Source organism: Aethalodelphis obliquidens, unplaced genomic scaffold, assembly GCF_003676395.1.
Source record: "Aethalodelphis obliquidens isolate GAN/ISIS:26980383/991018 unplaced genomic scaffold, ASM367639v1 scaffold46, whole genome shotgun sequence".
In the NCBI taxonomy this organism is placed as follows: Eukaryota; Metazoa; Chordata; class Mammalia; order Artiodactyla; family Delphinidae; genus Aethalodelphis; species Aethalodelphis obliquidens.
In genome coordinates, this window is record NW_020837990.1 from 7403873 (window position 1) to 7431604 (window position 27732).

At 52.1% G+C, this 27732-nt stretch overlaps 3 protein-coding genes across 6 annotated transcripts in view; 2 read left to right on the forward strand and 1 right to left on the reverse strand.

The window, feature by feature from the left end:
* Positions 1–15434, forward strand: part of SIK3 (SIK family kinase 3) — a 247548-nt gene extending 232114 nt beyond the window's left edge. For 2 of the 4 annotated variants that reach the window (XM_027082237.1, XM_027082238.1), the window contains 5 exons: positions 251–1125; positions 10305–10468; positions 11392–11524; positions 12363–12533; positions 13230–15434. In XM_027082237.1, the coding sequence (XP_026938038.1) occupies positions 251–1125; positions 10305–10468; positions 11392–11524; positions 12363–12520 (1330 nt within the window). In that variant the 3' untranslated portion in view covers positions 12521–12533; positions 13230–15434. The remainder of the gene's footprint in view (positions 1–250; positions 1126–10304; positions 10469–11391; positions 11525–12362; positions 12534–13229) is intronic. The other 2 variants (XM_027082239.1, XM_027082240.1) reach the window with 1 other exon arrangement.
* Positions 15435–21038: 5604 nt separating this feature from the next.
* On the forward strand, positions 21039–23215 carry APOA1 (apolipoprotein A1). Its single transcript, XM_027081861.1, has 4 exons — positions 21039–21228; positions 21426–21488; positions 21671–21824; positions 22476–23215. Exons 2-4 carry the CDS (start codon positions 21446–21448, stop codon positions 23074–23076), a joined length of 798 nt encoding a protein of 265 aa, XP_026937662.1. The 5' UTR covers positions 21039–21228; positions 21426–21445; the 3' UTR covers positions 23077–23215.
* Positions 23216–25473: 2258 nt separating this feature from the next.
* On the reverse strand, positions 25474–27729 carry APOC3 (apolipoprotein C3). The gene is made up of 4 exons (XM_027081862.1): positions 27705–27729; positions 27000–27067; positions 26712–26835; positions 25474–25784 (listed from the first exon to the last, which is right to left on the reverse strand). The coding sequence occupies exons 2-4, from the start codon at positions 27052–27054 to the stop codon at positions 25664–25666; spliced, it is 300 nt and encodes a 99-aa protein (XP_026937663.1). The 5' UTR covers positions 27055–27067; positions 27705–27729; the 3' UTR covers positions 25474–25663.
* Between the last annotated feature and the right edge of the window lie 3 nt (positions 27730–27732).

Below are 27732 nucleotides of genomic sequence, written 5' to 3' on the forward strand. Positions count from 1 at the left end.
ATTGTTTCTTTCTCTGTCACCCATATTCTAAGAGATGGGTACATCTTAATAGTTCAAGTGACGTTGCTACCTTCAACCAGAGGGGATGGGTGGGGATGACGCAAACATCCCCATCTTCCCTGCCCCATCCACCGCAGTCCTCTGTACCAGCGGGGGCTCCCCACTGAGGAAGCGTGGTAGCTGTTCCCCTGGGGAGTCTAGCACACTTGTCACATGGATGCCTGGTACTCATTCCCTTTTGTGTCTGCAGCTTGAACGTGAATCGGTTCTCCCCTGCTAACTACGACCAGGCGCATTTACACCCCCATCTGTTTTCGGACCAGTCCCGGGGTTCCCCCAGCAGCTACAGCCCTTCAGCAGGAGTGGGGTTACCTCCCACCCAAGCCCTGAAAGTCCCTCCACTTGACCAGTTCCCCACCTTCCCTCCCAGCGCACATCAGCAGCCACCGCACTATACCGCGTCGGCGCTGCAGCAGGCCCTGCTGTCCCCGACGCCGCCGGACTACGCCCGACACCAGCAGGTCCCCCACATCCTCCAAGGACTGCTCTCCCCCCGGCATTCGCTCACCGGCCACTCGGACATTCGGCTGCCCCCAGCAGAGTTTGCACAGCTCATTAAAAGGCAGCAGCGGCAGCAGCAGCAGCAGCAGCAAGAGTACCAAGAACTGTTCAGGCATATGAACCAGGGGGATGCAGGGAGTCTGGCTCCCGGCCTCGGGGGACAGAGTATGACAGAGCGCCAGGCTTTACCGTATCAAAACGCTGACTCTTATCACCACCACCACACCAGCCCCCAGCATCTTCTGCAAATCAGGGCGCAAGAATGTATCTCGCAGGTTTCCTCACCCACCCCGACCCACGGTTATGCTCACCAGCCGGCGCTCGTGCACTCGGAGAGCATGGAGGAGGAGTGCTCGTGTGAGGGGGCCAAGGACGGCTTTCCGGACAGGAAGAACGTGAACACGTTGACCAAAGGTTGCCACGATGGCCCCCTGCTCTTGAGTACTGGCGGGCCCGGGGACCCTGAATCTTTACTAGGAACCGTGAGTCACGTACAGGAGTTGGGGATACATCCGTACCGACAGCCAGCTGCTGCGTTCAATAGAAATAAGGTGTCCAGCCGAGGTAAGAGCCCCGCAAAGTCCAGTCCTGGGCCAGTCTGCCCTCATTCAGTTAGCTCAGCAGTATTCCCTTTCTGGGTACTCTGGGTTCCTAAGAAAAATAGAATTCCTGAGAAGCCCTGCAGCACCGTTTAGGGGAGAAGCACGTAGGAAGTGGGTATTTGGTGGGGAAGGGGATCTGTTTTGAAACTTAAAAGAGAGTGATAGACAATTGACATTCAGATAGTACAGTCAGTAAGGTATATTACCTGTTTCCTATATTTGTACCGTGGTTCCTTAGAACCCAGAATTTCTCGGCTGTCATCAGAATAGCTGGCTTTAACCTCTGCGGTAGAATAAAAGCCAGCCGGTGCTAAGGAAATAGGATTTAGTGTAAGTAGTGTTGAACTAACAGTCAGGGCCCCTCAGTCCTGGACATGCCTGTGTTACGAATGCAGTGACCTTGTCACTTAAACCTCAGGTTCTTATTTCCTCATCTGTGAAAAAGGGCGGGAGGAATAACGGTCCTTTGCAGAGTATTTGTGAAGATTAAAACATACACGTATGTATTTATGCTTATACGTAATGTTTGTGTGTGTGACACAGAGAGAGGGAGAGAGAGAGAGAGGCACACTGGATCATCTGAATGTATGATGTAAATAATTTGAGGTATTATTATTACTCTGATCACTTTATTAATAAGCTAAACATAGAATATTACAGCATCATAAGGGACCCCATGCCATTTCATTTAGTATCACTGTATAATTAGCGAGTACATTCATTTTCATTTGGGAGGAGATTGGGATTACTGTCAGTAACTTATACTCAGAAGACATTGTTCCACTCGTGTCATGGCATTCACCCTACTCGAAATCTGGACTGGCATCCCTCCCATCATCACAGATCTTGAAAACGAGTTTCTCCATGAAATATACAACCCCGAAGCTGGGCACTTCTCCCATCCTCCCGTTCTTGAAGCTGCCTGCCTCTCCTGCCCTGTCCTTTTAAAGTCAGCACACAAAACTCAACTCCTGGGGGAATCGGGTCCGCTGGCACAGAGCAGGATGGAAGACCTGGCTCTAAATCAGTTTACCTGCAGAGGACCTGGTGCCTTCACGTTGTGCTCATTAAGCACTGATAGGGGTGTGGTTCCATAAAACTCCAGTTAAATCCTGGGCTTTTGGGCAGATGGGTGCCATCCGGTTTGAGGTCTGCACCAGTCAGACGTATCGTGTCCACCTGTGGCTGCTGTGTTTTTAGGCAGACGTAGGATGGTGGGAGGTTTCGGAGCCAGGCCATGTGTGGATTGGCTGACAGGCTTGGGGATGTTTAGTCTTGGGGGAAGAAACTCAGGAGAGCTATCATACCTGTCAGATGGAAAAGGTAATGGGGTCGTATTATGGGGCAGAACCAAGATCAGGATGGAAGTTGCAGCAGATTTCAGTTCCCTGGGGAAGACCTTCCTGAGAACTTTCCAGAATAGGCTGCTCAGCAGCCTGGGAGCTTCCTGTGGCTGGGAGTGTTCTAGCAGAGGCAGCTTGATGGCATCAGGGATGCTGTGGGAAAGCTTCCTGTGCGAATGACAGCTTTCACCAGAAAAGGAGAAAAGCTGACACTTCCGTAGTGCTTTCCATGTGCCAGACACCAGATGCCGTTCACATATGAATTTGTCTAATTCTCAAAACTCTTACTGTCCCCATTTTACCAGTGAGACACCTGAGGCACAGATTAAGTGATTTGCCCCCAGGGCCCACAGCTCGGGAGTGGCACTGAACCCGAGAGCTACTCACTTCACGCCAGCAGACCCTCGCTGAGCACACGCTGGGTGTGCAAGGCTCGGGGAACGAGCGAGCGAGCACACAGTAGTGCACACCCGCACCCTGGATTGCCATGTGTGAAAATAACCTTTTGAAATATTTTTCTTCAAAAATACTCTCTCTGAATTCCCTTCACTTTTCCCTCCTGTGTGACTCCTATGTACAGGAAGACCAGGGGGCTTGAATTCGCCTGTGTCCCCTGATTGTCAGAGGAACCCCCTTTCAGCGGGCTTGCAGGTCTGTCTGGTGCCTGAAGGAAGGCAGGACGTGGCTGGTCCAAGTGCCGTGGCAGACCAGGGGAGGGAGAGACCAGTTCTCAGTCAGAGCAGGGGCAGGTTTCCCGCAGCAGGTGACATTTGAGTTGGGTCTTAGTGGATGAAAAGGATTTTGCCGTTTGGATTTAGGGGAGAAGCATGAAGAAAGGCCAGCGGGTGGGAGTGTCTCAGGGACGTTTCTGGGGGGAAGCAAGCTGCCTTGGTCGGTCTGAAGTCTAGTCTACGTGAAGGAGTTGGTAGAAGCTGTAAGGGCCAAGGTTTCCTGAAATCCAGAGGATGATCTGGCTCCAGCGGCTCCCCGCAGCTTTAAATCAGTTCACTTCTCTTCAGGCCGAAACTGCAGTCAGGATTCTTTTTTTTTTTTACTGTACGCGGGCCTCTCACTGTTGTGGCCTCTCCCGTTGCGGAGCACAGGCTCCGGACGCGCAGGCTCAGCGGCCATGGCTCACGGGCCCAGCCGCTCTGCGGCACGTGGGATCCTCCCGGACCGGGGCACGAACCAGCGTCTCCTGCATCGGCAGGCGGACTCTCAACCACTGCGCCACCAGGGAAGCCCGCAGTCAGGATTCTTTTGACGAGTCCCTCCCACCTCTTCCCCAAGCTGAGTGACTACGGTTACTTCTCCCTCTTCCTTCCCCCTAACTTCTTACATCCGCCACCATCGCCGCCATTATTCCCTGCAAGCATCTCTTGTGGTTTCTGGAAGAGTCAAGTCATAAGTACACCCCTAAAGGTTTCAGCTCAAAACTACCCTGTCCTTGTTGCCTCATGATCAGTTTTGCTTCCCCCCCAAAGCCCTCTTTTTTCTTAAATCTTCTTTTCCTGACCTTTGATACGAGCTTTGCTAGAAGCCCTAATCTTAGCTCCTGCCCTGCTTACCAGTGTATGGTAGAGATGATCCTTCCTGTCTCTGCCCAGTTTACTCTCAACTTACTCTTTAACTTAGCTACGGCGTATGCCTTTTCTTGAATACTATTCACCTTGCTTCTTTCTAACCTCTTTCGACTTCTATTTTGAGACTTTTGGAACCATATATACAATTATCTTTAATAAATAAAGCCCCAAGTTTATTACCCTGTGAGTTTAGAATCCAGTATAGTAAAATAATGCAATAGAGAAAAAATAGACCAGGGAAGCCCAAAGCCACTCCAGAGTTAGAGTTAGAATCCCTCCGGGGATGTACCTATGTGTGTTTAAAATTTCTTCTTATCCTGAAGCGCCCCCATTGTCCTTACCTTAAACCTGTGACCACCCCGACACCTAACCGCTCCTCCCATCGTGAGGGATGCTAGCTGGGTGCCCCCTCCGAGAAGGTGTTTAGAGTTGGTCTGCTCTGGGCTTGGTGCTTTCCAGCCAGTTACTCATTTAGTGTTCACAACCACCTTGGGCGTATGTCTTATGATCCCTTTTACAGGAGAAACTAGGCTCCACAATCTCTTCCTGCTTTAACCTGACGTGATTCTACTCTTTTAAAAACATGAGAGCTCACAGTTTTACAGTCGCCAAAGAATCATCCGATAATTTGCCCTTCCTTCTGCCAAGAAAGGGTTGTGATGTGCTCCGCCCACCACCCTGCAGGCACGAGGGTGCAGCCCGTCCTTGTTTATGTCTTTGTTGGGGCGACGCCTGCTGCTTGCTCTGATGAGACCTCCATCTCTGTGTAGTTACACACGGGCCCCCAAACACTTCATGTGTTACTTCTGTGATAGAGCAAATTCAGCGAAATTTATTGAATGACTAGATCAACACAAGACTGTATTTTAGGTCCAGTGGGGAATGCAGGGATGAAAAGGTGGAGAACCTGCCCTCAGGGAGTTCGTACTGGGGGCTGGGGGTTGGGAGAGACAAGCTCATAAATGGCCTTAAATGAAGCGCTACGTAATGAGTGCTGTAAGAGGTATAATTATAACGAGCAGAGCTACTGGCATCTTTCTAAAATTTCTGAAGGGTCGATTATCAGGGATTGCTGGTGTTAGTCAAGGAAAATTACATGCCATCGTATCAGCGGCCATGCTTACCTATTTCTTTTACGGCCGTATGCCACCAATCAGCGCGGGGCCAGGCACTGCCAGAGCGCTGAGCAGGCAGCATGCCAAAGGTCTCTTTGTAATGTGTAGAAGGTTCAGGGCTAGACATGCCCCATGCTGCCTGTAATCTCCTGTCTGCCACTCCAGAAGTAGAAGTAAGGTTTATCTTCCCTCTGTAGTATTACATACACTTGATTTTTTTTTTTTTTTTTACTTTGCAAATAACTATGATAGCATAACCAGTTTACACAGTGAGATTACCAGCTTGAACTCACAAAGAAAACTGCATCCTCTTCTCCGAGCCTACTCAGCTTCCGCAGCATTGGTGGACTTCAGGCCTCACAGAGGAGTCACATGATGACAGAGACTGGGAGGGTTTACCCCTCAGAACCTTTAGGAGGGATGTGCACATGTCATTTCTCTCATTTTCCCTTAAAACCCAGTAAATGAGTAAGGATGAGTCAACATTGACAGATTCAACAGAGAGTTGTGCAAGCTGCCCCGAGGTTCCCTGGGTAGGTGGGCGCTGCGCTTGGATCCGTTTGTGTAATTTTTCCCCTTGCGTGATCAGATGATCATCCTTCCTCCTGTACTGTCTCAGGTTTACTTGGGTAAATACCCGAGAATTGTGCCCCCAGCAGTCCTCTTTCCGCATTATTTGTATATCCTGTGGTGAGCTCCGTAGTTCCTCCAGCTGCTGAATTGGCATAAAGAAGGCCAAAGATTTGAGCCCGAATTTCCCGTTCCTTGGCCAGGGGCTTGGTCTGTTTACACACATGCCCGCATTCCCCCACCCCGCCCCCGCAGCTGCCAAACTGGTCAGAGGGTCTCACCTATAGAGTGTCACAGGGGACTTCTAAACGCAGGACTCAACATTCTTACTAAAAATACTTTTCTTGTGTAGTCCTTTACAGTTTATTAAAGACCGTTACACATGTGTTAGCTCTTGAGCCCCCCAAACAACCCTCATTTTTCAGATAGGGAAACTGAGGTTAGGAGAGATTAAATGACTTATTCAAGTTCATACACTGTTTGTGATGGAGTTGGAACCTGACTTCAAGTTTCCCGAATTCCTAGTCATATTCTTTTCTTTATGCCTCCTTGCCTCCCATTCTACCCCTTCCAAGTTATATCTGCCAAGCAAAAGATGCCAGCCCTTCCAGATCTTCGACCTGTGAGTTATATTGAAATTTGAACAGACAGAGCCCTGGTTTGTAACCCAACTCCTATTAATAGGCTTTTGTTGCTGTTGTTGTTGGCTGTGCGTGGGCTTCCTCTTGCTGCGCGTGGGCTTTCTCTGGTTGCGGTGAGCGGGGGCTACTCTTCATTGTGGTGCGCGGGCTTCTCATTGCGGTGGCTTCTCTTGTTGTGGAGCATGGGCTCTAGGCACGCGGGCTTCAGTAGCTGTGGCACGTGGGCTCAGTAGTTGTGGCTCGTGGGCTGTAGAGCGCAGGCTCAGTAGCTGTGGCACACGGGCTCAGTTGCTCCGTGGCATGAGGGATCTTCCCGGACCAGGGCTCCAACCCGTGTCCCTTGCATTGGCAGGCGGATTCTTAACCACTGTGCCACCAGGGAAGTCCTTAATAGACTTCTTTTTCGTCTAGTTTTTCTGTTTGTTTGATTGATTTTGGTTTGGTTTTTTCGGCTGTGCCTTGAGGCTTCTAGGATCTTGGTTCCCCTACCAGGGATTGAACCTGGGACCTAGCAATGAGAGCGCCGAGTCTTAACCACTGGACCGCCAGGGAGCTCCCTTTCGTCTAGTTTTTAACTTCCATTTGTCGCTCCTAAACCAGAGGCTTCTTTCCTGGAAGATAAAGTTTCAGTGACTCACTTGTTCACTTACCTATGGGTAAATTGCCCCCATAATTCTGGAAGCAGGATTCTGTGATAAAATCATTTTCTTGTTTGTTTTTGTCAACTGGTTCATTGTGCCCCATCCACTCAGAAGTAACATCTCTGAAATGAGTATGAGTCTTTACTGAGCTCATAACAGAGTACCAAGCTCAAGTAAGCCCTTTACACACCTGTGGAGTAGGTCCTGTTTTACAGATGAAGAGACTGAGACCCAGTGAAGTCAGTTAACTTGCCCAGGATCCCCCACCTCAGGAATCCTGGTGAAGCCAGGATCCAAGCCCAGGTCTTCCTGACCCCAGAGCTAGTGCTTCTGAGCTCTAGGCCAGGGAGTCAGGAAGGCTCGTCATGTGATTGTCAAGCAATAGCTCGCTCTGTCTTGGTGGCACTTTCAGGTGTGTTGGCACCAGACCCAAAGGCTGTGAAGAGAGCAGGCTAGGAGGACAGCATCCATGGGACCTTCTCAAAGGCAGGGCCAAAAGGAGGGTAGGTGTTTGGGTTTGGAGAAACCCCATTCTCAGGAATAAAAATAGATTTAAAAAAAGAGAGGTGGGTTGGGGGAGGGAGATTCAGCATACATATCAGATAAACACAGTGAGGCCTCTGGAAGAGGTGGGAAGGAACTGAATGTCAAGACCCAGGGCTTATACATGCTGTTAGCCTTGCCATTTCCTCACGTTTGATAATCATCCTTTAAAAATCTTTAAACGGGAGAGCTCTCGCGTTTGTCTTTGGGAGAGCAAGGAGGTGCAGCTCATGAGATTTGCATCCAGCTCTATAGTCCAGAAAAAAGGAGCCCCAGGGAATTGAGTGGATGGGGTTAGCGATCAAAGAAGAAAGTATAGGCATTAGAAAACACTTCGGAAAAGTAAGAAGCAGCTATTCGTGTTCCTTCCTGGCAAAGCAGACTCAAGAGCCAGGCCCTCACTCCACAGAGGCAGCCTTGCACCACTTCCTGCCGGTGGCTTTTGTTTGGCCCTGCGGCCAGCACGTGAGCTGTGTCCACTGAGAGGAATCGGGCTGGGTGGGTAGGATGGGTGACCTAATCCCACAGAGCAAGCCCTGGCGTAGGCTTTCTTTTATCTTCCTCTCGCTGCTGGCTTTTAGCTTTCAGTAGCAAAAGCAGTGGCTCCTGGCTCTTCCTTTGACCTCTTTGCTCAAAGAACTTTCAAACGATTTCTCACTTGACTTCATTTTTGGTAGTTTGGAAGCTCCCATCCTTTCACTTTTCTCCAGAGCGTTTTGCATTACCAGCAACGTGCATGTCACTTTGTTCCCCTCCCTTCCCGTCCTGCCTCAGCCCCTGAACCCAGGCCTCACCTTGATGGTTACGGAGACCATTTGAATATAGAGACCTGAAACCCTTTAACCATCACTCAAGCAGTGCATTTTACTTTCGTTATTCAAATAGATACTGGGATGGTAGCATTAGGACTGTATTTCCTATTAAAATTTGTTTAAAAACCTGGTCTCGCTAAGGTACAGTTCATCAGGAGATGAGCCCAATAGTTGCCAGGGAGCTTTAACCCAGAAAAACCAACCAAGCAAAGGAAGCGTACGTTGAAGTTCTAGGCTCTTAAGGACTGGAGCCAGGAGTGCCACCAGGAGGATCCTGTCAACTTAGGTGTGGCCCTGGTATTCTTCTTGACCATCCTTGGCCAAGAAGAAGAAATACTCAGTCTTCATGAATTCCTCTTTCTCTCCAAAATCCAGTCCACAGGGATATATGACTCTGACAGGTGGCTAACCCACATTAAGAGAGTGTTTATTAATATCAGTTAAAGAGATTATTATTAAACACTGGGAAGAGGACAGTGTTCTGGAATAGTGAAGGGTCACAAACATGCATAGAATACATGAGGGCTTGTCTTCCAAGAATTTACAGTTTAGTATGAATACTTAAGACAAGTATGCAATTGAAGATGGTGCCAGGAATAACATTAGAGTAATCAGAGTCCAATAGAGTCTTCTGACGTTTAAAGGAAGGAAAGATCTATTTCTGTTTGAAAGGGAAATTTTCATAAAAATTATAACATTTGAGCTGGACCTAGAAGGATGAGTTGATTCGGATTGGCAGGAATGGAAGTAAAAGAATCAAGCATTTCCAGAGACAGAGAACAGTGAGAGCAAATGCATTGAACTGTCCACGGTCCCATTTGACCAGAGCTTAGAATGTAGAGGAGAGTCGTGTGGCGTACTCATGGGAAGAGAGGCTGGGACGGTGTTGTGAAAATGAGGGGTTTGGGGCTCCCCTATAGAAAGGTTAGTCTTTGTAGGACGATGCTAGAGGGATGGTTAGGAGGCTTTTATAGTGATCCAGGCAAGAGGTAACAGGACTTCAGTGGAAGCAGTGAGATTAGTAAGAAAGAGACTGAAGTGGCCAACATTGGAGGGACACATTCTTCTGACTTAAGATGATGTGGAGGCAGGAGTAAGGAATCAATATGAACTCCACAAGCTCATCATACCCAGAAGATTAGGAAAGTAGGCACCAAAACCAGGATGTCTGAAAGAGGTTGTGGGGGAAAGCTGATGAGTTTAGAATTGGACATGTTGAGTCCAATTGAATTGGACAGGTTGAAAGATACCTAGTAAATAGTTAGAATTTTGGATCTGGAGCTTAAAAGAGCATTTCTATAATTCTTTATAGAGAAGCAGTGTAGTTGAAGTCGTGAAAATAGATGATACTGCCAAAGCAAGTGTGGGGAGAGAGAGACAGTCAAGGATAGAAATGTAAAGAGCGAAGGAGCTGGGGGCAGCAGTCAGAGGAGGAGAGGAGGGGACTGGGTGGTGTACAGAGGGGAAGCCAAGGAAGGGGAGAGAGGCGTCCACAGGATGGAGGCCATCCTTCTAGGCTAGAGGTCCTGAAAGCGCCAAGAATGATTCTTCTGTGCATCTAGGTGTGGGAACATAGCACTGTCAAATCAACAGAGAAATGAAGAAAAAAAGAAAATGTTCAGTGTGATCCAGCCAACCACTGATATGTGGGATTTTTTTCTCCTAAGGGTGTGATCCCTGCAAGAGAGAGCCTCGGCTTTGCTGTTAAGACTCAGGGTTGCCAGGCTGGTCCAGGCTCCTCTGAGCATCACTAGCCAGCTGAGGATGAGTGGAGAGTGCGCACGTGGCCCTCACCATTGCCCACTGTCCCTTGCGAGACATTTCTTTGGTGAGAGTTGCCAGTGTTGGGAGAAACTCTAGGTCTGCTGACCCTATTTTGCTCTGTCCCCTCAGAGTCTGTCCTAGGGAACTGCATGGATAGAAGTTCTCCAGGACAAGCAATGGAGCTGCCAGATCACAATGGACTTGGGTACCCAGCACACCCCTCAGTCAGTGAACACCACAGGCCGCGGACCCTCCAGAGACACCACACGATCCAGAACAGTGACGACGCTTATGTATGTTGGCCCCCTCCTGCTTTCCGGAAGTGGGTCCTTGAAAACAGAACTTAGGAATGCGGGGTGGCATGTACTCTCCTTCTCCTCAGCCAGAGTGCAGCGCCTCCGGGCACTAAGGGAGCATTTCTCTGAATCACCGTAACAAGCAATCCTGAACTCCAGGAGCATCTCCGTAGAACCTGAGCCCCACATTTGAGACTGAGGAATCAAGAACGGTTGCCGTCTGTTTCCTCTTGTCTTAGTTATTGAACTTCTCCCCAGACAGGCTAAACTCAGGCCCCAGCAAATGAGCCTTCAGGCTCTTGGTTAGTTTTCTGGCAGCTGCATTGAATTTATTCAGATAAGGGAGCTAATCCACTCGGCCAAGCGTTGTTCCCTTAGGGCAGACTCGCAGGCAGCACTGTCTAATACAGCAGCAACCAACCACGTGTGGCTTTGCAATTTTAAATGTCATTAAAACAAAATAAAATTGAAAACTGAGTTCTTTAGTCACACTAGTCACATTTCAGGGCTCAGTAGCCCTTGTGGCTGCTGGCTTCCTACGGGGCAGGTACAGAACATTCCCATCCTCGCAGAGAGTGCTGTTGACAGTGCTGTCCTAAGACAGACTCCTCATGGTAATGAGAGAGGTCAGAAACCTGGCACTGGAAGGCCATGTAGATGTCAAGGGCATCTGACCACCAGCTGAGATTCACTGTGCCCCTCCCTTCCCACCCTACCCCCAGCCCCAGCCTCAGCTTCCCGCGGGGTCGCCATTGCCGCATCCCCCTTTAAATGGCCCTGCAGAGGAAGGGAGTCTGGGTGGTAGTGCTTGAGGCCGGCCGTTGCCTGGGCTCTTTTGGAGGGCACAGCTGTCTCTAGGGGTCCCTGAGGGTGGCGCATTTTCTGATATCCTTACTTCTTTCCCTAATTGTTTCCTGCAGGTGCAGCTGGATAACTTGCCTGGCATGAGTCTCGTGGCTGGGAAAGCACTTAGTTCTGCCCGGATGTCAGATGCGGTTCTCAGTCAGTCCTCGCTCATGGGGAGCCAGCAGTTCCAGGATGGGGAGAATGAGGGTGAGGGGTGTTATGCGTGGGGCAGCCCGGAGAAGTTCCTGGAGGGGCCCCCCTTTCATGGTCACCAGTGACTACTCCCCTCTTGTACAAACAGCCCATGGGAAGCCACGGCATCCCCAAGGGGTTCTGTCTGGATACAGCCTTTCCCCAGTTCTCCTGCACCGAGTGTGAGTGCGTGAAGGAGCGCGCCTCCGGGTTGAGGGCAGGGGCGTCACACTTCTGTCTGCAGCGCTCTGTTAAGATGCTCCTTCCATAACTCTTTCTGGTTCTGATGAGAGGGCACTGTGTCCTCATGTCTGTCTCCCTTTAGGACCAGTAGAGGGAGGGTATCATAGTTACTATAAAGCCCAGGCTCGGGAGCAGACAGGTCTGCGGTAAATTCTCACTGCCCTTTACCGGCTCCACAGGTTAAGGCGTTTAACCTTTCTGAGCCCCAGGGTCCTCCCCTGTAAAGGGACAGAGCCCCTGTCCTAGATAGTGCTGTGAGCATTAACTAGCTTGGGGGGTTTACAGTGCTTAGGCCAGTGTCCTGAGTACAGAGCGTGCCCAGGAGTCAGTGTCTGCCAGCTGCGAGGGTGTCCTCCACACCACAGGAGCTGACGGTGCTCGACGGTGGGAGACTGTAAAGGAAGAGGGAAAAACGGACACTGGGGACAAGAGGAAGGAGCCTGGCCCCCAGCCACGGTCACTAGCCAGACCGAGGGCCTGCTCTGAGCTAGAGTTCAGGGCTGGGAGTCGGGCTACGGAAGGTTCAGACTTCTCCTCCATCTCCGTCTACCTCTTGTCTACCTACCACCCCGCCGCCTGCACATCTCCCACGTTGCTTCTGGTCTTGCAGAATGCGGGGAGAGTCTTGGAGGTCACGAGCATCCAGACCTGACTGACGGCAGCCAGCATTTAAACGCCTCTTGCTACCCGTCCACGTGTATTACAGACATACTGCTCAGCTACAAGCACCCCGAGGTCTCCTTCAGCATGGAACAGGCAGGCGTGTAGCAAAAGATGGAGGGTGAGTATCACCCTGGCTGGGGCCAGACTAGCCCTTTGGCCCAGTACCAGCTCCTGATCCCATCAGGAGATTCCTTCCATGTGAACTTGAGCCAGTGAACTTGACAACGCCACTCTTCCCATCAAGGTCTTTGTGTCTTCCTGTTCCTTCATTAAGCACTACGCCAGTTGTTTGGGGGTGGGTGCTGGCCATAGTCCCTTGGTTGAATTATGGGGGATAAGACGTGTTATAGGTGCCACAGCCTCCACAGAGTAAGTGAGCTTAGGGCTTCAGAGGACAGACGGGACCTCTGGCCAGGGTAATGGGAAAGGAGGTGACCCTTGAACTCAGTCCTGAAGGATGAAATTCAGCAAGAAAACATGGCCAGCCAGATTTTGTTAAGGCTGTGCTGCAAGTGGCAAAATATTCCAGAAATGTGTGATCAGAGGCCAGTGGTAGAGAACGGATAAACAGTCCAGTCTGGCTGGAGTAACGCCTAAACGCACACAGCAGGTAGTATCGGTTCTGTCTTTGAGAATTCATTGACAGAAAAGACTTGATGACAGTTAAGCCACCTGGCGAATCCACACTAGGCAGAACTCTCTAAATATCCGAGGTAAAGCGCACCTATGTTTTTTTTCTTTTTTAAGTTTTCAGTGGAATATATGAGTCTCTCTCTTTTGAAACTAATTCTCTGTGTCTGCTGCTCTGTTGCAGGTTTATGTACCGCGCGGGAATGAAAAGGTTGACTTTAAACCAACAGTATCTAGCAGCATTGCGCCAAGTTGCCATTGTGTTTCCCTCCACCCAGAATGTCGGCTCCTTTCCTCACACTTGGTTCATCAGCGTGCTGTTCTTTTGGGTTCTGAGGGGGGTTTTGCCACGTTCGCCTGTATGACCAAGTCACCAAGGAAATAAACAGGAAATCCACGTTCGCCACCTTTCGTGAAAGTGTATTTGAGTTGGTGGTTTTGTTTGGTTTTGGTTTGGATTATTTTTGATTGTTTTTTTTTTTAAGTATGTTTTCTTTTGGAGGTGATTTTCTTTCTTTCTTTCTTTCTTTCTTTCCTTTTTTTGAGACAGAAGAGCAAAGCAGTTAGTGTACGGTGGCCAGGGGCGCAGAGCCACTCCCCTCCCTGGCCTCCGTCCACAGAGCGCCCTCCAGTCCCTGCACTGCTCTTCTGCAGGAGCAGAAGCTAGAGGGTAACATCCTCTGGAATCTTAGCAGCTGGAGAAAGAGACAGAGGAAGGGATGACAGCCTTTGGCCCTTGGAGAGCAAAAAGAGAAACCCCAAGCCTGGAACCTGGAGAGGTCTTTGCTGCTGGGATCCACTGAAAAACATATCTGGCCCAGCCGAGGTCATATGAGAATGTTAGCACGGAGGCTGCGAGTGGCCTGGCGTTGATGGGTTGCCAGTTAGAACATCTGTTTGGTGTGTAACTCGGCTCCCCTCTTACAACCTGGAAAGTTGGTTGCCTTTATCATCCTGCTGGTTCTACCCATGGACTGAACACCCGACAGTGGTACACTATGCTTTTGTGTCACCTTTTATTCTCCTTTTATATTGTGCTATAACAAGGATTGTTGCTCCGTATATATATATACATATATATATATATATGGATGTATACGTACACATCCATATATACATACATATAATGCTTTTCCTTTTCAGCCTCTTTGTCACAGGCAAGAAGAACAGGAGGTTGTCTTGGGTCCTGCCTCTCTCCTAACTTCTCCTTCTCCCTGGGCATCCTCAGCCCCTATTTTAATTCTTGATCATGTAGGAATTGTTTTTGGTAAATGTTGATATTATTGTTATTATTATTGTTATTATTATTATTAATAAATAAAAACAAAAGGAATTTTTGTTTAAAAGAGAAACGTTTAACCAGATTCTGTTCTATTTGAATTGTGACTTGCACCTTCTGTTCAAAGTATTTTATTTAGGCCTTGTAATTGTGAACCGTTCTCACTCGTGCCAGTGACAGATGTAGTGGTCTCCTTTCCCCCAGCTGAAGCAGCGCATATGCAATAGCTATTATTTGTGTCATTATCTTTATTTTTCTTCGCTGTTAGAAACCAAAGTCTTCTCTGCTGGCTGGGGGCTGACAGAGGATCTGGGTTATCGCCTTCCGATCTTCAAAACAAGGAAGAGGTGTTAAATATCCCGACTCTTGATCCCTTTTGCTGGGAAAGCAGAGTAAAAGGTCCCCCGGCGCCTCCTAGGCTTTCACCCTGAATTTGCACAGAGGAAAGCGGGTTCCCAGCATGGCCATCCTGGTGTTGCTGACAGGATCCCCATGCAGCTTGGCCTTCTCACTGATGTTGGCAGCTCAGCTCCTGGACCCGGTATCCCTCGAGTGGGTTTCTGCAGTGCAAGAGCCTTTCCTGGGATCTCTCCGTGTCTCCTTGGTCCCCAAATCCCCTCCACTTGGTGTGGCCACCAGCCGCTCACCTTCTGGAAGCAACCGAGACAGCCCAGACAGCCACTGTTGACTTCTCCGGGCTCGTTGCACTTCCCATGCTGGCCTCCCACCACGTGCTCAGCCTGTTTTGTTCACGGTGCTGATGGACCGAGCAGACTGCCGCCCCCCTGCGACCACCCAGACGAAAGCCAGTGAGCCTATTAACCGTGCCATCTTGCAAACTACACTTTTAAAAAATCATTGCTTTGTATTGTAGTGACCAATATGCGCAGTATATGTTGAATGTATATGAACATACTTTCCTATTTCTGTTCTTTGAAAATGTCAGAGTATTTTTTTTCTTTCTCATTTATGTTGAACTAAAAAAGGATTAAAAACCTCCAGACCCAAGTTGCAGTAAGACCTTTAGTCGTTTCTTGGTGGGCACTTACAACTTAGTAACTTGGTTGGACAGTAGGGGATTGTGCAAATAAACACCTGATTATGATCTTACGTTGATATGTTTCTTGCCTTTGTGGTTTGGAGTCTAGTTGGGAGAAACGCTCAGGCTGGAAGCTGGAATGCTGGAGGCTGAGGGCGTGTAGCGTGGGGCTTTGAGCAGCGCTTTATCTCACCCCGCCTTGCGAGACGAGCATTCTCTAGAAGGCTGAACTCGGCTCCATGCTGGGTCGTCAGGCACCTGGCTTGGACTCTGGCCCCTCAGAAGGGAACGTTAGAGTTTGCTGAGTCGGGTGGAAAACATTCCTTGAGAGCGTACTATTGAAGGAGTAAAAGGAGGACCTCAAAGAGTTAGCACAGGCTGGGGCCTTTATGGGGTGACCTCAGTCAGCCCAGGGATACGATCAACTATAAGTGTTAGCATGGAAGGGGACTTTTGCTATAGTTTTCCCCCTTTTTCCACGGCTGGACTCCAGAGGGCAGGGTAGAATTTCTAGCAGGGTCACAGCCACGGCTGACAGATAGCTGATGGAAGGCCCTTCTATGAAGAAAGATTACAAAAGCTGGAAATACGGAGTTCCTAGGAAGAAGAGGGAGAGGAGGGAGTCCGTGGTGGACCAGAAAGTCGCTGTGGGACTGTTTAGAACAGGAAAAAGCCTTCTCAATAAGGGTCTTCTAGAAATCATCTGAGTGTGCACACAGGCCCGTGGAAGGCTGGGAGTGTCTCTGAAACCAAACAGCGATAAACCCAGATGACTTCAAGAGATTTGTAAGAACCTTTTACGGGAGGTGCCACGCCCTCCTGAATGCAGCCAGGATGCCTTTGAGATGAGCTCAGGGCCCTGCCTCCTGGATGCGGGCCCTGAGGTCTGAGCTCTAGAAGATGGAAGCCCTGCTGACAGATCCTCACTCGTCTCTCTGACTTTGTGGTAGCCCCCAGCCCGTTCCACCGGCACAGATCAAGAATTCGGAAGGCTGGCGTGCCTGCCAAGGAGCCAGACGTCTGCTCCTGCTGCCTCATCTCCCAGGCGGGAGGGCAGGAGGGAATCTTGGTTGGTTACAATGCCCTGCCCTGGGTCTAAATTGGAATCTATCACCAGGAGCTGCAACAAAATTGCCAGATAGTGAATAGGGTGATGGTGGTTGTGGGGATCTCCTCCCCTGATCAATCCAAACCTTCCTAACTTCAAGCCTCCCCTCCTGACCTGCACCATGTGCTTTCCCAGTCCATGTTCTGAGCAGGGCCCGTGATACAGGGCCAAACGCTCCAGATTCCTGTGTCCCCTCTCCAGGCCCACTCCCTCAGATGACCATCTGCCTCCCTGGTGACCCTTCCTTTGGTTGCCAGTGTGGTTCCTTGAGCAAATATTTGCTGAGTGTCTGTTATGTGCCAGGCCCAGCAGGGGACAGAGTCCTCCCAGCGCAGACTGACCAGCACGACGTTGAGACATCAATTGTGAAATGAGTGGCCTGTCATTTCTGAGCAAAATCCATTCCTGTAGCCAGCCAGCCACACTCCCACACCTGTCAGGGGACCCACTTCAGAAACGGTCACTCTAGAGACTCCCCAGATCAAGGAAGAGGGTGGTTGGACTGTGGGCCTGCATTGGTAGGCCCTGCACCCACCAAACAGCTAGTCCAATCCGGGCACTTGGCGCCTCTGACAATGACTGGCTGGACCCCAAGTCTGGTTCTGAGATGCGCTCCGTTTGCTATTGGTGGTGGTTTTCCCATAGGTCTCTGTCCAGAAAGACTCGCTTCTCCAAACTATTAGTAATGAGGGGTTTGGGCTCGTTTAAGCCAAATATCTTGCAATGAGATGGAGCAGACACACTAGTGAATAAGTGTATTTAAAAAGGAAGCTTCTGGCTTGGTAAGATGCTATCAAACAAGGGCTCTGGGAGTCAGGGGTCCGGCTGCTGTTGGCTGACAGGCAACCATCAAAGAGCTAGATGCCAGGCCCCCTGATGCCCTTCCTGCCAGCACCGAGCACTTAACGGCTGAAGGACGCAGGGCGGCTCTTAGCAGCTCTCAGCTGCAGCCTTCTCACAGACACCACAAGGAGAATATCTGGCCTTCTGGCCTTAAAGGGACAGACTGAGTTCATCGTGAAACTGCTGTGGCCACTGAAGAACTGTGCAGATGTCAAACACTAGGTTTGCTCTCATCGTTTCAGTAGTGAACCAAAGAGCAGGGCAAAACAGTGCCCAACCGGTAAGCTTCTGAGGCCCCCGTGTGCTGGCTAGGAGGATCTCTACCGCCTCCCCTCCCCAAGAGGAAGGAGCCTCTCGTCCTGAGACACCCCTGAGCTGCCCCAGCAGGGGACCGGCCTCCCTCAGACTCTAGACAACAGGCAAGGGAGCTGGGCTGGCCAAGTGGCAGCCTCCCTCTCCGCTGAGCCCACAGAGCCTTGGGGGTGGGTCAGTCTCTCATCTCGGCATCTGCACGTCAAGGCCACGCAGAGAAAATGTGATTCCTCACCGTACCCCACTTCTGCCACCAGAAACGGAGGTCATAGCTCTGGTCTGACAGTGCAAGTGTGCTCAGTGGGAGCAGGGGGGCAGAATGGCCGAAATTGGGACTCTGGGCCACAGAACAGTTACTGTTTACTAAGTGCCAGGTCCCTTTCAGTTTTGCCGTGCATGTTCAAATGCAGTGCTTAACACAACATAAATTTATTATCTGACAGTGCAGGTCTGGAGGTCAAAAGTCCAAAATAGGTCACACTAGCCTTAAAGCATGAAGTCAGCAGAGCTGTATTCTTCCTGGAGGCTCTAGGGAAACTCTGCTGCTTTGGCTCTTCCAGCTTATAGAGGCTGCCTGCATTCTTTGGCTCATGGCCCCCTTCCAGCAATCACATCACTCCAACCTCTGCTTCTGACCTCCCACCTTCTTCTCCAACTCTCCCTCTCCTGCCTCCCTCTTGTGTATTTAAGGACCCTTGTGACGGCACGGGCCCACCTGGATAACCCAGGATAGCTGCCCCACCTCAAGGTCCTTGTAATCACATCTGCAAAGTCCCTTTTGCCATGTAAGGGAACAGTCACAGGTTCCAGAGAGTAGGACATGGATGTGTTTGGGGGAGGGGCTTATCCTGCCTGCCATGCGTGCTACCCCTACGATGACTCCAGGAGATGCATGTTCTATCATTATCTTCACTTAACAGATAAGAGACCGAGGTGAGGTGGAAGGAAGGTCTGGACCAGCCCAGGTCATACAGCTAACAAGTGACAGAGCTGGGATTGAAACCTAAGGTGGTCCAGCTCCAGAGCTTTCCGCTCTGAGGAGAAAGGCATGAGGCTGGCTAGAGTGGGAGAGGCCTGGAGCCCCGCCACTCCGGGGTCTGGCAGACGGCACTCCTCGGCTGGGTTTGAGAACATTAGGGAGTTTCCTGAGTAGGTGGTGCAGAGCACATTTCTGCCTTGGGTCCTCAGTCCAGAGACCTCGGTTCTAAGTCCAGCCCTGCCTCTAACTCCCTGGGACACCAGGGACACTGGGCAAATTCCTCCACTCTTCAGTTTCCTCATCTGAAGATGGTGGGTGGGGAGAGGCTGATCTCAAAATTCCTCTTGGCCTGCACGTTCACAGGTTCTATGAAAGGGGCCCTGCAGGTGACCTGGTGTTGGGGGCTCGCACACCTTCCAGGAGAAACCTTACAAGATGGCTCTGCAAACACCAACAAGCACACGGTACTGATTTACAGGATTTCCCTGGGTTCGTCCTCCAGCCACCCCCATTCTTATCTTCATTTTACTGATAGGAAACCAAGGCTCAGGGACATTACATAACTGGCTCACAATCCTCCTCCAGGATTTTGCACACTGAAGGCAAAGATGAAATAAGAACCTAGGCTCCTGCCACTAGCAGTCCAGAGGTCTTTCCCTGACACCAGCCATCCCTAAGGGCTGGTGTCCATTCTCACCTGTATGGGATCCAAGATCAATATGAACAATGCTGGGACTTCCCTGGAGGTGCAGTGGTTAAGAATCCACCTGCCAACCTAAGTGTCCACGGACAGATGAATGGATAAGGAAGATGTGGCACATATATACGGTGGAATATTGCTCAGCCATAAAAAGAGACGAAATTGAGTTATTTGTAGTGATGTGGATGGATCTAGAGTCCATCCTACAGAGTGAAGTATGTCAGAAAGAGAAAAACAAATACTATATGCTAACACATATATATGGAATCTAAAAAAAAGAAAATGGTTCTGAAGAACCTAGGGTTAGGACAGGAATAAAGACACAGACATAGAGAATGGACTTGAGGACACAGGGAGGGGGAAGGGTAAGCTGGGACGAAGTGAGAGAGTGGCATGGACATATATACACTACCAAATGTAAAATAGACAGCTAGTGGGAAGCAGCCACATAGCACAGGGAGATCAGCTCAGTGCTTTGTGTCCACCTAGAGGGGTGGGGTAGGGAAGGTGGGAGGGAGACACAAGACGGAGGGGCTATGGGGATATATGTAAACGTATAGCTGACTCACTTTGTTATACAGCAGAAACTAACACACCATTGTAAATCAATTATACTCCAATAAAGATGTTAAAAATAAAATAAATTAAATTAAATTAAAAGGAAAAAAAAAAAAAAGAATCCGCCTGCCAATGCAGGGGACATGGGTTTGAGCCCTGGACCAGGAAGATCCCACATTCTGCAGAGCAACTAACTCAGTGTGCCACAACTACTGAGCCCGCACGCCACAACTTCTGAAGCCTGCGTGCCTAGAGCCCGTGCTCCACAACAAGAGAAGCCACTGCGATGAGAAGCCGTACACCACAACAAAGAGTAGCCCCACTCGCTGCAACTAGAGAAAGCCCGTGCGCAGCAACGAAGACCCAATGCAGCCAAAAATTAATTAATTAAAAATATTAACAATGCAAAGATCTATGTATCCCATTTAAGCAACTGTCCTTTATTCTGAGGTTATGCTCTTTTGGGGTTTTTTTTGAATTTCTGAATTTTATTTTATTTATTTTTTTATACAGCAGGTTCTTATTAGTTATCCATTTTATACATACTAGTGTATATATGTCAATCCCAATCTCCCAGTTCATCCCACCAGATGGTAAGGTTTGGGCCAGGTGGGGCGCAGCGGTGGGTAAGATTTTTAACATGACAAAATAAAAAGTTGGCAGCTCTGTGTTGGTCTTTAGAATTTGTTTGGAAATGTTAGAGGTCTCTGACATCTCAGAGTCTGGGAGCCACTGAGCACTGTCCTGTCTCTCTCCCCAGGCAGCATCCTAGCACAGGGCTCCCTTTGCTTTTGGATCTGGGAGGTCTGCAAAGGCCTGGAGAGGGGGGACGACGAGGAGATGCGACAGCACTGGTGGGAGCACCGTCTGCTGCCTTTGTGAGGCGGGGGCAGGGTGGAGGTGAGACAATCTCCCTGGAATGAGAGGGGACAGCGGGGGAGGACACCGCCTGAGTGGAGAAGTCCCAGCCATCGCTGGCAGCTCATGTGTTTTTCTTCCTTCCTCCCATTCACCTACTGCACGGGCACAATGGACAATGGCCGGCACACAGCCCCGACCGAGGAGAAGGGGCCGGGTGCAGCTGACCCAGACTCTGGGGACCCGCAAGCCTGCACCCACTCCCTCCCACCCCTGCCTGAACCCTTGATCCCTAGCCCTGCAGCCCTCACAGTTTCCTGTTTGCCTGCTCTATTTGCCCGGCCCCAGGAACAGAGCTGATCCTTGAACTCTGAGTTCCACATCGCCAGGACCAGTGAGCGGTGGCAAGGCCTGGGCTGGCCTTATCAGCCTCCCAGCCCATCCCCTGCCTGGTCACATAAATAGGCTGGGGGAGAGCCGGCAATTCAGAGACTGCTGGCCATTGAGGTAAGTGCTGCAACCTGCTTCCCCCAGCTCTAGGCATCTGAGGCTCAGGCTTTGGGATCCTCCTCTGCCCCATGCTGGGGCTCTGGACACCTGGCCCTCTCCTACCCTGTGCCCCGCCCCCTCCTCCCGGGCTACAGTGAGATGAGGTGCGCGGGCTCCTTCAAGCCCCACTCAGCCGGGCCCGTCTTCTCCTCCAGGTCACCCACGTCCCTTCAGGATGAAAGCCGTGCTGCTGACCTTGGCTGTGCTCTTCCTCACCGGTAGGTGCCCCCAACCTAGGGAGCTGACCGTCGGGGGGCGACTTCTCTCTGAACCGCTGTGGTCCACCCTCCTGGGCACAGGGAGCAGAATTTCTCCCTCACCCCCTTCTCCCCTACCTAGCATTTCAGCTCAGATCCCGGTCCAGAACTGGCCTGATCTGGGTCTCCCCTCCCACCTCCAGGGAGCCAGGCTCGGCATTTCTGGCAGCAAGATGACCCCCAGTCATCCTGGGATCGGGTGAAGGATTTTGCCACCGTGTACGTGGATGCAGTCAAAGACAGTGGCAGAGACTATGTGGCCCAATTTGAAGCCTCCGCTTTGGGAAAACAGCTCAAGTAAGGACCCAGCCTGGGGGCCTGGGGCAGGGGTAGGGGGTGCCGGTGCTGGGGGTGGGGGTGGGGAGGCCTGTGGGAAGAAGCAGCCAGACTGGCCGAATCCCCACCTGCTATTTGATGGGCCCCATAGAAGACCTGGATGGAAGACAGAAGTGGGATCCCCACGCAGGGTCACAGCCCCCTAGCAGGGGGCAGACCCGTGCTGCCGGGTCAGTATTCACGGCACCGAGCTCTGCCTGCAGGTGCAACAAGCCCCTTCCTCTTCTTAAGTCCCTTCTTAACTCCCTCCTCGGCTCCGGCCAGCAACAGGATGGCTGTCTTCAGAGAGGAGAATGGGCTGGAAGGGTGGAGACTAGGTCCTTAAAAGGCCCGGCTTCGGGGACAGACAGGACTGGGTACCAAAACCAGCTCTGTCTCTTTCTAGCTCCTCTGTCCATCTGGTCAGTGGGATGCAGTGGGAGTGGGGGGCCGTGGGGGGGAGATCATGGATGGGAGAAGCCAGGCTGAGGGTCTGCCCCCAGCTACCGCACCTTCAGGGACAGGTGTGTCCAGGTGTCACCCCAGGTAAGCGGGGGCGCTGGGCTGCAGCTCCGGGGGGCGCCGGGGTGCCTGGGAGGCCTGCCCTGAGCCCTCCTCTCTCTCCCCCCTCAGCCTGAAACTCCTGGACAACTGGGACAGCCTGACCAGCACGTTTGCCAAAGTGCGCGAACAGCTGGGCCCGGTGACCCAGGAGTTCTGGGACAACCTGGAAAAGCAGACAGAGTCGCTGAGGCAGGAGATGAACAAGGACCTGGAAGAGGTGAAGCAGAAGGTGCAGCCCTACCTGGACGAATTCCAGAAGAAGTGGCAGGAGGAGCTGCAGATCTACCGCCAGAAGGTGGCGCCGCTGGGCGAGGAGTTGCGCGAGGGCGCGCGCCAGAAGGTGCAGGAGCTGCAGGACAAGCTGACCCCGCTGGCCGAGGAGATGCGCGACCGCGCGCGCGCCCACGTGGAGACCCTGCGGCAGCAGCTGGCGCCCTACAGCGACGACCTGCGCCAGCGTATGGCCGCCCGCTTCGAGATGCTCAAGGAGGGCGGCGGCAGCCTGGCCGAGTACCACGCCAAGGCCAGCGAGCAGCTGAGAGCGCTGGGCGAGAAGGCCAAGCCCGCGCTGGAGGACCTCCGCCAGGGCCTAGTGCCCGTGCTGGAGAACCTCAAGGTCAGCATCCTGGCCGCCATCGACGAGGCCTCCAAGAAGCTGAATGCCCAATGAGATGCCTTAGGCTCCCCTCGCCATCAGTTTCAGTTTCTTAGAATAAACATTTTCGGAGCGGGAAGGGTGTGATGGGTTGTATGTTTTTTTGAAGCTTCGATGATGATTTTTAAACAATAAAGAATTCTCCAAAAGCCAAGAAATTCTCTTTGGGGAGAATGAGGTTGGGGGGTGGGGGGAGTGACGCTGGAGGGGACTACAGGGGGCGTGGCCAGAGGGCAGGGACACCTGTTGATTTCCCAGTGGAGTCATCAGCTCTGAACTGGGGCCTCTCAGGGCCTTAATGCTCGAAGACCTGCTTGGCCGGGGGGCTCAAGAGTAGGGACAGAAAGGAAATAATAGAGGACCAGGCATAGTGACAGATAATCCAACGCAGGTGCCCTGAAAGGACCTCAAGCAAGAAGTAGTGGCTTTGCTGGGAGAAGTGGGTTCCCTGTCCCCAGCGTTTCCCGTGGGCAGAGGACAGGAGCCTCCCCCAGCCCTCCTACTCTAGGGCAGGTGAGGCCGACGGACCGCAACGAGCCACTGGAACTTGAAGGATTTGGGCAGGTTGAAATGAAGGGCTTGGCACTTGCTCCTTCATCCTTTATTAATGCAAAAAATACTTTAACAAACACGTCCCTTTTCCTTTCTCACAAGGGCCTCGTGCCATTCCTCACACTCCCACCCTGCCTGGAAACAGCCTCTGTTTCCTCGGGCTCAGCTGTGCCAGCCCCAACCTTGGGGCTCCAGCCCTGCCAGCCCCTCTTTTTCTGGCCTGCGTCAGAAAAATAGTCAGCACCTCTTGCAGGTAGCTAGCACATTTTAATCCCCGAAGTGTTTTCATATCCATCATCTTACTGCATCCTTCCCCAGATCCTGGGGAGACTGCCATGAAATTGATGGTATGGATGCAGAAGCTGGAGCTTGGAGATGTGAAGTCACTTCCGGGGTTGAAGAGCAGGGTGGTCTAGATTGCCCCTTTCAGACCTACGTGCTCCTGAGCACCCATGATTATTAAAAAGCAATAAATAAATCTGTGGCCGGGTATTCAAGTTCACATGGACTTGAGCGTGTACAGCCGGCCCCTCTTCACACTCAGGTATGCACACCCCCATGTGCATGCTTGTGGCTTCACAGACCTGCAAAGATCTGGGCAGTGCATTCGTGGAGCCTTCCCTTCCCTCTCCGCTCAGGGCCTTTTGCCCTGGTGCTGGAAAATCTACCCCTCCTCTACCTCCAGTGTATCTTAACAGCTCTTGGATAAAGGAGTGGGCTTTTCTTAGTTCCTAACCATCCTGAGCTACGATAGGCGTCAAGCCCAGATTTGGGTGAGAACACTTTCCAGGTATGGGTGCTGGGATCCCCGGCCAAGTTGGGCCCGAAGAGAAGCCCAGGTGGACTTCCAAAGAGACAGCAGACGTCTCCAAGTGGGGCTGGATGTCCTGACACCACCAAGATCTGTCAAGGAGCCTTTGACACCTGGCATGGGAGTAACGAAGCCTTTTTCTGTGTCAGCTGAGCAGAGTGTGGACAGCTGTCCTGGGCTTGAGGTCCAGCTCTGCTGTTTGCTGGCTCAGTGACATTGGGCACGTGCCTTCCCCTTTCTGAGCCTCAGTCTTGTCATTGGAAGAGTGGGGGGCTGCTCAGGTAGTCTGTAGTTCTGGAACTCTCTGACGTGAACATCTGTTGGGTACTGGGGACACAAGGGACGCAGCCTGTGTTGGGTGACCTTGGGTTTCTCCTTAGTTCCCAGGACACTGCCCCCCCCCCCGCTCCAATCCTGGTCCCAAGGGGACAAGCAACTCAGCCTGTAGTGACAATGGCAGCCATTCACCAGGTGCCTCTGATGTCCCAGGTGCTGTGCACTGTCTCTTTTCCTTCATTCATTCTCAGCAAACCTACAGTGGATGGGGTATCATTGTACCCACTTTACAGATAAGAGACTGAGGCTGGTATGAAGCGATAGAACCAAGACTAGAGCCCAGATGTATCTTACTTTAACTACTACCCCCTCAGCTTCCTTCCCTCAAATGTGGTGGAGAGGGCCAGGTGGCCCGGTCGGGGCAAATCCACTCCAGAATTTTGATGATCACACACAGTCTCAATTCTGATGATGACATAAAATGTCAGGCGCAGGGCCTGGCACAGAGCACACACTCAAGACATGTTACACAGCACTTGACAGTTTATCAAAGTCTTGCCAAGCCTAGCATCCCCTTTGCTCCTCCACGCAAACCCGTGGAGGCAGGCAGGGTAGGTAGGGTCATTCCTACCTTACCCCACGCAGCTGCTAAGAGGTGGGTGGGACACCAGCCCCAGGCTTGCCCGAGTTGGAGTCAGTCCTGAGCCCACCCACGGAAGAGCCCCGGCCCATTCCCGCGCCCAAACATACATGGCACGCGTGGGACATCCCACTCATGGCAGCTTCTTGTCCAGCTTTATTGGAAGGACAGCACACCCAGGGGGTGGGCCAGGTCTGGGGTGGGGTGGGAGGGCACTGAGAATGTCATCCCTTTCAAGCGAACTTTGGGAGCAGCCCTGGGAGGCTGCAGGACCCAAGGAGCTGGCAGGATGGATGGGCAGGTGGACTTGGGGTACTGAGATCTCAGAAGGCCTCGGGTGAAGGCGGTGTGGGGTTCGGGGCAGAATCCCAGAATTCAGAGAACTTGCCCTTGAACGTGCTCCAGTAGTCTTTGAGGGAGGTGAAGCTGTCGGTCACCCAGCCTCTGAGGGTCAAATCAGTGAGGGGAACAAACAGGGTGGGGATGAGAGCCGGTCTCTAGGCAGTGGCAACCATGGGGCTCCTACCATATCCCCACTGCCCCTCCCAGCACCTTCTCAACTCCACCCAGCAATGCTCCAAGACCTCAGGCAGGGACCCCCTACAGCTGCCACCCCAGGAAAAGACGCCGAAGGTGATGATGGGACCCCCAGCACAAGCCGAGTTTCTCCAAGTGTGGGCAGACCTTTGTGCTCACGGGTCTGAAGCAAGCCGGAGAGGAGTGATTGAGTGGGGAGATGTGTAAGGTCAGGACTGCCGTTCTAGTCTAGGCACATGAGGCGCCCTAGAATTGTACATCCCCGTGGCTCTGAGTGGGGCGGGGCCGAGGGAAGCAGTCTCTCATTTAGAAAATCGTCAGAGGGTTGATTAGCTGCATGAAATGGGGCAGGTCACTTGATAAAGTGAGCCTTGGTTTTCTCATCTGCAGGGGAAAATAATACCCACTCCACGGCGGGTTCTGAGGACTAAAAATGTTTGTGAATGCCTCTGCTATGGAAATGCCGGCCAATGCGGGTGAAGTGGAGGTGGGGAAGGGGGCTGGGGAGAGCAGAGGACTAGTGGGCAGGGGCAGGGTGGGAGAGGAAGGACCGACTTCTGCTCACACGGGCCCCAGGGCTTGGAACAAGGCAGAAACACACACGCACACACACACGCACACACACACACACACACACCCCGGGCTGAAATTGGGTCGGAAGAAAGGAAGGAGGACAAAGGGATGAGAGGCCCCTGCGAGGGAGCCTGTTTTACAGACAGAAAGGCTCAGAGAGGCGCAGGTCCTTGGTGGCCATGGGAAAGCCACAGCCCGCCTCTTGGGTTCTCACCAAGTCAGGGGCAGGTGGGGGGCCGGGGCAGGGAAGGGAGGGCGTACCTGGCCTGCTGGGCCACCTGGGACTCCTGCACGCTGGTCAGTGTGTCCTTGGCGGTCTTGGTGGCCTGCTTCATGTAGTCCTGCATTTTGTCCAGAAGGGAGGCATCCTCTGCCTCGGAAGCTTCTGTGAGGAGAGTGGGGCTGAGTGGGGTCGATCAGCCTCTGGGGAACTGTGGCTCCTGCCCAGGCACTCATCGGGGCCCGGCATCCCCAAGCCACCTGCCAAGGGTCCTCCAGGCAGATAGCGGCCCATTCCCCGCCCCCAGCCCAGTCCCACCAGCTGCTTACGGGCAGAGGCCAGGAGCGCCAGGAGGGCAGCAACGAGGAGGACCCGGGGCTGCATGGCACCTTTGTTCCTGCAGGGAAGTGTCCTGTGAGGGGTGCCCCACGTCCCCCCACTGCCGCTGGACCCTCCCTGGAGAGACGCAGTGGCCCCTAAAATAGGACCTGAGCTGGGTCAGGCCAGGAGGAGGAAGGGCCTGTTCCCGTCCTAGTATGGGGGAGGCTAAAGGCTTTCAGATAGGGTACTTGGGGGACCCAGGCCAGAGAGAGGGAGGAGTGGCATGGAGCAGAAACCCCACCAGACCGGGAATCAAGACACCTGCGTCCTGGCCAGGTTTCCGCCACTGAAATGCTGTGTGACTCTGGGTGGCTTTCTGTACCCTCCAGACCCCAGTTTTTCTGCCTGGGGTAGGACTGGGGTGTCTGAGGCTTCTTCTAGTCCTCAGCATGCAGAATGCATGGAAAATGGAGCCAGTGCCAGCCCCAGCTCTGCCACTACGCTCTACGTAGCTTTGGGCCGGTGACCTTCCCCCACGGACCTCGGTTTCCCCAGAATGCCTTGGGGAGGGGACGCTCATCGAGCCCTAAGGCTTCCTCGGTTCTAGCAGGCTCTTCTCCAGGCTTTGCTGGCTGCACTGGGCAGGGACCCCAGCCTGGCCCTCTCCATCCTGCTCTCCTTTTCCTCTTCCTCCTCCCCCCAGGGGGCATTACCTGGAGCAGCTGCTTCTTGGGATGAACT

Bases quoted from the DNA above. Each gene is read 5' to 3' on its own strand.
- APOA1 (XM_027081861.1), top strand. From the start codon at position 21,446: ATGAAAGCCGTGCTGCTGACCTTGGCTGTGCTCTTCCTCACCG. The intron at 21,489-21,670 runs GTAGGTGCCCCC...TCCCACCTCCAG, and splicing joins GGCTGTGCTCTTCCTCACCG to GGAGCCAGGCTCGGCATTTC. The intron at 21,825-22,475 runs GTAAGGACCCAG...CTCCCCCCTCAG, and splicing joins GCTTTGGGAAAACAGCTCAA to CCTGAAACTCCTGGACAACT.
- APOC3 (XM_027081862.1), bottom strand. From the start codon at position 27,054: ATGCAGCCCCGGGTCCTCCTCGTTGCTGCCCTCCTGGCGCTCCTGGCC. The intron at 26,836-26,999 runs GTAAGCAGCTGG...CTCTCCTCACAG, and splicing joins GGCGCTCCTGGCCTCTGCCC to AAGCTTCCGAGGCAGAGGAT. The intron at 25,785-26,711 runs GTACGCCCTCCC...TTTGACCCTCAG, and splicing joins CAGGTGGCCCAGCAGGCCAG to AGGCTGGGTGACCGACAGCT.